At 43.4% G+C, this 7,633-nt stretch overlaps 1 protein-coding gene across 8 annotated transcripts in view; it reads left to right on the forward strand.

Moving 5' to 3' along the window:
• The window catches only part of LOC117957073 (CCR4-NOT transcription complex subunit 3-like), a 30,141-nt gene extending 23,392 nt beyond the window's left edge, over positions 1–6,749 (forward strand). For 6 of the 8 annotated variants that reach the window (XM_034892618.1, XM_034892623.1, XM_034892616.1 and 3 more), the window contains 5 exons: positions 1,722–1,818; positions 2,143–2,368; positions 4,119–4,251; positions 4,523–4,648; positions 6,159–6,749. In XM_034892618.1, the coding sequence (XP_034748509.1) occupies positions 1,722–1,818; positions 2,143–2,368; positions 4,119–4,251; positions 4,523–4,648; positions 6,159–6,257 (681 nt within the window). In that variant the 3' untranslated portion in view covers positions 6,258–6,749. The remainder of the gene's footprint in view (positions 1–1,721; positions 1,819–2,142; positions 2,369–4,118; positions 4,252–4,522; positions 4,649–6,158) is intronic. The other 2 variants (XM_034892619.1, XM_034892624.1) reach the window with 1 other exon arrangement.
• The last annotated feature ends 884 nt before the right edge of the window (positions 6,750–7,633 follow it).

Raw genomic sequence — 7,633 nt, forward strand, 5'->3', positions numbered from 1 at the left:
ATTGGCTGCTTAGAAATTAAGTGTTAACGAGCAGTTGGACAGGTGTACCTAATAAAGTGGCCGGTGAGTGTATATAGAGAGAGAGAGAGAGATAGATAGTAAGTAAACACACTTTTCTAAATCCGGTTAAATCAATTGAATTCACCACAGGTGCCAACTATTATCTAGAGATATCCAATGATAATCAAAACACACAGGACACACAGTTTGGAGTACCATTTTTTTAATTGTATTTAACCTTTATTTAACCAGGTAAGCCGTTGAGAACAGGTTCTCATTTGCAACGACGACCTGACCAAGGAAAGCATACTCATGCAAGGCAACATACAGTTTCACATTCAATACAATAAAGGAATACAGAATATAAAAGGCGACATAAAGTGCAGATTAAGGAGGCATTACAAAGCCGGCGCAAAGTGAGGTGTAAGTAAGATGTAGGATATGCAAACTGATATGGTAATATCACATTATACATGAATAGGCAGTCTATAAAACTCCTGGGATGCGGTGTAGAGCACAACTGAACAAGAACATTTAGTGCAAATTATGATCTTGTTAGTGGCAATAGCAAGGCATAAATCGAATGAAAGATTTCAATTTTCAAAAATCTAAAATGTGTTTTTCTGTAAAGAATGAATTGCCCAAAACAGAAAATGTAATCAAACGTCAAATTACATCTTTAACACACTAAATTAGAAGAGTCTAAAGCCACTTGTAAGACCATTATGTATGTATTATGAGTTTCTATTGACTTCTCATGTGAGCAGCAAGACGATCACGGGGTCAAAAGAACAAATTACCTTGTTGGAGTAGAGAGCCTTATCTGTGCACTTCTGCAGCTTAATACGGAATTTTTATTTTTTCTTTCAAACTACTAATGTTGTTTCTGGCCGTTCTGACAGCTTAACTCTATTTCAAATCATTTTAGACATAGGTGTTGAAGTAATGGTGCATTTGGCACGTTTAACTTCCAGGTACAGCACTTGGACAAAAATATGTGGACACCTGAACATTACACTCCTGTGTGAACGTTGAGCCCCTCACTAGAAAACCACGAGGAGTAATCTGCTGCTCAGTCTTCTGGGAACAACGTTTTTTAAGATGTTGGAACCTGGCTGCAGGCTTTTGTTCCCCTTCAGCCACACGAGCATTAGTTTGGTCCAACACTGATGTTGGGTGATGCAGTCTGACTCACAGTCAGGGCTCTGTGCAGGCCAGTCAGCTTCTCACCCAACTAGGCAAACCGGAGCATTGTGATGTTAAACAGGGAAGGACCCTCCGCGAACACTTAGACACAATGTTGGAAGCCCAATATTGTCCACAATATCATTGTTTTCTGTTTGCTTTTGGCCATACAGTGTAGTTTTTTGATCCCCTTCTTGTCATTCGGGTCTGGAATTTGCTCCTCTGCAGCGCTGTTAGATTATTTTTTGGCATTTTAGGCCTTTCTTTTTGACAGGACAGCCTAGACATGAAAGGAGGGAGAGAGGGGTAATGACGTGCAGCAAACCGCAAATAAAGGAATAAAATGCCCAAAAATAATCTTTAAAAAATGCATCTTTGAGGAGAAGGGACAGAGTTACACAAATGGCAACAACAACAAGCCAAGCCAAAGGTTTCCATGATAGCATTATCTCTGGTGTGGGCTCCTCTGTAGGGGCAGGTGTGATAAAGGGCGCACACACAGTTTTCCCATGAGTCTCTTTGTTTGTCCACATCAGCCCCAGGAGCCTCTGAGCAGCCTGAAGTCCATGGCCGAGCGAGCAGCACTCAGCTCAGGGATGGAGGGTGACGTGTCCTCCCTGCACCTCACCCCAGGTAACACAAACACACACACTCACACACACTACCTTAATAAAAGGAGATAGAGGGTTGCCACAGTGCGGAAATAGAAAAGCTGTAGTTTAACAGAACAAAATGTCATCTCGCCTCCCACTCTCAGCCACCCCTGAACAAAAAACTGCCGATGATATTATCAGCCTTGACTCAACTTCTCTCTCTTTGTCTCTCTGACTCCAATCTCCCCCCCCACTCCCCCCTTCCTCTCTTTTTGCACATCCTCTTACTCCCCTACATCCTTCAATTTCCTTCACCATCACCCTTTCATCTCTCTCTGTTGCTTCTTTGTCCTCCGACTTCAAGTCTCCGTCTCCTGTCTCCCTTCAGACATCTTCCCCAGCAGCACTACTGTCCCGTCTGGCCCGCCGTCGGCGCCTCAGCTCTCGCTGTCAGAGGTCAGCATCCCCCCATCACTGGGCGTCTGCCCGCTGGGGCCGGTTCCCCTGTCCAAAGACCAGCTCTACCAACAGGCCATGGAAGAGGCGGCGTGGACGCACATGCCCCACCCGTCCGACTCCGAGAGGATCAGGTGCGGTGAAACATTTTACATCCTTCCGCTACATTCTGACATATCCACACACACAATAAGAGAACAGATTAAGCTGCTTCAGTATCCACAGTGCAGTCTGCCCACACAGGGACAATTGACATTTAAATCCTAACACTCAAACTCTCACGGTACCTGTTGTGTTTTTTACAATCAGAGGACTGCTGCACACACACACACACACAGTCACACACTCACAGGCCAGAATGTGGGTTCACCTAATCACTCCTCACTGTGGTTGTGAAGCTATTTATGCAACAATTACATCAGCTATGAAGGAGTGAGTTAAAGCTTTTGTGGGAGTCTCTGGGTGAGAATGTGAGGTGACATTTTATTTTTAAAGTTTTTTTGCCTTAGAAAGTTGCCTTAAAGCAATCAAGGTAAAGTTTGACATTTTGGCAAATAAGCTAATTGTCTTTTTAGTGGAGAGTTGGAGGAGAAGACTAATATAGACTCATATCTATGCAGTATTAATCTAGAGCCAGGGGACAGTTAGCTTAGCATAAAGACTGGAAACAGCTGCCTCTGATCACACTATTTCTAAAGTATACTTCTGTCTAAAAAAAGAGTGTGAAGTCGCCAGTCAAGACAAATTGTTCCGCATGTTTTTGAAAACTAGAATTAATTTCCAGCACTCACACATTGGGTTTTTTATATTGTTTGATTTTAAGTAACCATATAAAGTACATGAGTAGTGTGTATGACAGATACTTTAACTCACAAGTTACCAGTCTCAAACCTCCCCGCTTGTTAGCAGTGACATGATCATTACCTCTGGTACACACTGACCCAGCTATCGGCCTAAAAACACATGGTTTGGATGGAAAGTGCATCTGGACAGAGTGAGATCCACTGAGGGAATGTTCCTACTTGTCCTCCTCCTATTTGTACCTTGGTGTATTGTTGTTATGATGGCGGATTTGCACCATGATGTTTTTATTTCTAATCTTTTGCATGTGTGTGCTGCTGTGTGTAACATGCATGGTGTGTGGGCGCCGTGCACGAGGTTTGTCACATTTTACTACTGCACTATTGACTTTAGAGGTTTGTGTTGGTTAATGGCGCGATCACTTTCCGCTGCGTAAAGATAGCAGTACGCCAAGAATGCACCTGAACACACCTTCCTGTAAGACCAACACGCCCATGGGTGCACAGATGGGTGCAGGTTCATTTGCCATTTAAACAACGTGGGCGCAGGATGGGAAATTGACAACTGCGTCGGTCTTAAAATTGCAAAGACACTTCCTTCGGGCTATGCGCCGCGCTGCGCCGGGTGCGACATAGGGCCGATCCATCGACACTCTAAATGAGTTTGATTGATGAATTATGTGCTCTTTTTACTTCTTCTTTCACTTCTTTAAGAATTTCTCATGTTCCTTCTAGGGCTTTTTTTTTTAATCTAAATCGCAATTTGAAAGAATGCAGTTAGCTAATGGAATTTAGTTTTATATTTGGTGTAACATTTGATTCAACATTTCCTTGAGTCATCTTTTCATTATTATATTAACTGTTTTTCTTGATAAGATAATTGCTGGAATAATGTTACATATCACGGATTGTTCACAGATGTTTTATTTTTCAGTGGATCTTACATTTAGGTTTCATTACTTTATTTAAAGTGGTAAAAAACTAATCTAATTGCTATTTCAATTAGTTATTTTCCCCCCTAATTGCCCTAGTTTTTTCTTTGCACCAGTGTCTTACTAATCCTCCCTCTGTGTGGATGTTCCAGGCAGTACCTGATGAGGAACCCGTGCCCCACCCTGCCTTTCCACCACCAGGTGCCACCGCCCCACTCCGACACTGTAGAGTTTTACCAGAGGCTTTCCACCGAAACCCTCTTCTTCATCTTTTACTACCTGGAGGTAGGCTGTGTGATATGGTGTCTGAAACACACGTTTTCCTGTTCCATAGATACATCGTCGATTGTCTTATCTGCCAGTTTAAAAAGAGAACTATTCACAAAGAAACGACAGAGGTGTCCAACACAGTGGTCAATCTCCAAATAACTCGATGGAACTCATTATTGAACGTCACAAAATCAATACGTCTGCATCAACTGTGTTTTCTGCACGTCTTCCTGCTAATTGAATCCTCCTTTTATCTCTTCCTTCTTCTTCTTCTCCTCCTTTGCAGGGCACAAAGGCCCAGTATCTGGCAGCCAAAGCCCTGAAGAAGCAGTCATGGAGGTTCCACACAAAGTACATGATGTGGTTTCAGAGGCACGAAGAACCCAAGACCATCACGGATGAGTTTGAGCAGGTCAGCTTTACATTTCTTTCACATCTTGGATGAGAAAGGTCATTGAAGGCCCATACCAGTGGTTCCTTATAGTTTAGCCTTTTTTTCAAGCCATTTAAAAAAGAAGAAGAAGAAGAAAAGCATACTGCAGTTATTTAGAAATCCAAATAAAGGCTTTCTGCTTTCCTCGGCAGAACAAGAATGAATGAATTAACAATTCATGCAGACTTGATATTCACTGTGATGAATAACAACGTCTCAGGGGAAGTTTCAAGAGTCTGCTGATTGATTTTCATGCCCCGCGGTCATGAATGCAACCAGGGACTGCCTGAAACTGTAGGCAGAAATGCATCCTAGAACGGCACAGCATCAAGTCGGAAATAATCAGAAGAAACTTAAATGCATGATTTATATTGAAGGCTCTTAAACCTTTAAACAGCTGATTTGTAATCTGCGCTACAGTAGTCATGTCTGCTTAAACCCAGAAACAACAACAGCAAAAAGTCTTTATTTGCTTGGCAAATTTGTTTCTCTTCTTGTTTCTTAGTCCGTGTTTGATGTACAGTTTGGGGTCCTGATGCGGTTTTTAAGATGAGCAAGCATGATGGGACTAAACTGTCAAAATAGAAATGAATCACTGCAGATAAGCAGGTACAATTATTGCCCATTAGAAAAAGAAGAAAACAAGAAAAGATTTTCTCCAGAGGCTGCATGTGAGTCATTTAAGTCACAGCCAACAGTCTCACCCCTAAATTCCCCCAGATGCGTCTGCGGTGCGTCTGCGGTGCGTCTGCGGTAAGTCTGCGGTGCGTCTGCGTTGTCTGTGTTGCGTCTGCTGTGCGTCTGCGGTGCGTCTGCCTTCCAGCCGTGAATCACAAGCATCCAATGCTTGTGATTCCACCAGCTGCGAAGCAGCACGACCCAGAACTAGGGACAGACCAATTATCGGCTCTTAGTTTGCAGATGATCTGTATCGGCGTTTTATTTGCCTGAGAACCGATAAAGTTGGTTAATTCAAAAGTGTTGTACGTTGGATCGGCTCCTGCTCTGAGTTGCCCCTCTGCTTTGGTATCACCCATCGCGGAGTCCCGCCCACAACCCAACTGTGTATTACTGTGTGTTATGTTGAAAGATTCTAATTTATTAAATAATTGTTTAAAGCATCTCAACTTTTAATTTGGATTTCATGATTTTTAATTTCACTGTAAATGCGTATCGGTTCCAAAAATTAGTTGATTGGTTTTATGAATTGAACTGAATTGAAAGAAGCGTCTCTCAGCTCTTTTTAGCTAAAAACACGCGGCAGGTTTATGTTTGACGGAGGCATTCGGCCAGCCTGGCAGGAAGTGGAGCATCCAGAGAATTTTCAAAATAAAACACCCTGTGGAAACTTCCCGGGCGAATATCCCATCAGTATTAAGGATTTGCACACCCACTAAAAGCTTTTTTTCCAAGAGCAGGTCCGGTTGTCAAGCAGCCAGGTCGTCCTCTGGTCTTTAAATAATCCCTTTTTCATCTAATCCTTCTTCAGGGAACATACATTTACTTCGACTATGAGAAATGGGGCCAGCGGAAGAAGGAAGGCTTCACGTTTGAGTACCGCTACCTAGAAGACCGAGACCTCCAGTGACCCGCGTGGAGGAAGACAGACAGACGGACAGACAGACAGACAGACAGCTAAGGACGTGAGGGAGGGACAGACGGATAACGCATGAAGAAAGGTGCTCCACCTGCTGACATTCCTTTGATAGACCTCAGCTCATTAGGGATGGGGGGGGGGGCTCAGCATCCTCACCCTGGCAGTGGTTACTCCTCCCAGTCTCTTCTTCTTCTTCCTTCTCCACCTTAGACACATCAGGTCTTTTATTTCCATCTTTTCCTGAAATGGAACTCTCTTTAAAACAACAAGGCTTTGTTTTATTTTGGCCCATAAGAGAAAAAAATGATTGATAATAATAATAATATGTCACCTAATATTCAGACTATCGTTTGCTTCTCTTCTACCCCCCCCCCCCCCCCCCCCCCCCCCTTTGTTATCTTCATGTGTTGGCTTTAAAAACGTTTGCATATATCAGCCCCTTTAAGAACCAAAGACAATTGGTTAATCCCACAGAGCAGTGTCGCGTCCGTGCTGCAGCGTGTCTGGAGCAGCGATCCAGCAGCAGGGCAGCTTTCTATTGTAAAATCGGACTTAAGTGTTATAAACCCAGCGAGGAGGCGATGGAACTTAACAACCCGCAACCTGTACGAAACGTTGAATTCTGGGCTCCGCTTTGTTTTTTGACTTTCAAAAATTCTATATAACGCCTTGGATATACACTCAGCTGCCAGTTTATAAGGTACAGCTGACAAACTAGCACCCGAGTGCACGTTATTAAAAAGGTGACACGACTTTGAATACCCGGACACGCTTCATGGTTCAAGCGTTATATAACTTCTTCTTTTTTTCCCCCCAAAGGTGGTGAAGATGATAGAAAATGTGTTGCTCGTATAAGCTTTCTTTTGCATTCACATTTGGTCACTATTAAAAGTCTGTTTTATTTAATTGAGAGAAGATCCCTAGCCCGCAGAAAGAGATCCCAACCCTTTCCTTTTTGCCCTCCCGTTAAATCACTTGTTACATCCTGTTATAAATAGCTCGTTGCTAGGAACTTTACATCACATTGAAAGTACCAACGCCACCCAAACATAACTGGGAAATGTAATAAACCGCTGGAGCCGATGAACGCCTGAACGCCCCTAAACTTCCACACCTAAACACGTGTCCCCCGGTATTTATTTTGTAGCGGTTGCCGTGTTACAAACACATTCCCTGTCCTCGCGGCGTACCTGGACTTGAGTTTACCATCGCCTCCCGACATGTAGTGCAGAAACGTAGGCCCCGGGAACCGGCTCGCCAAAGCGGTGGAAACAAAAGCAGAGCCTGTGACGATGGCTACAACTTCAACAACGGGTCGTTAACTCCTTGCAGGTGGTGTTGTGTTTCTTTCTCTCTCTTTCTCATAA

Source organism: Etheostoma cragini, chromosome 14 (assembly GCF_013103735.1).
Source record: "Etheostoma cragini isolate CJK2018 chromosome 14, CSU_Ecrag_1.0, whole genome shotgun sequence".
In the NCBI taxonomy this organism is placed as follows: Eukaryota; Metazoa; Chordata; class Actinopteri; order Perciformes; family Percidae; genus Etheostoma; species Etheostoma cragini.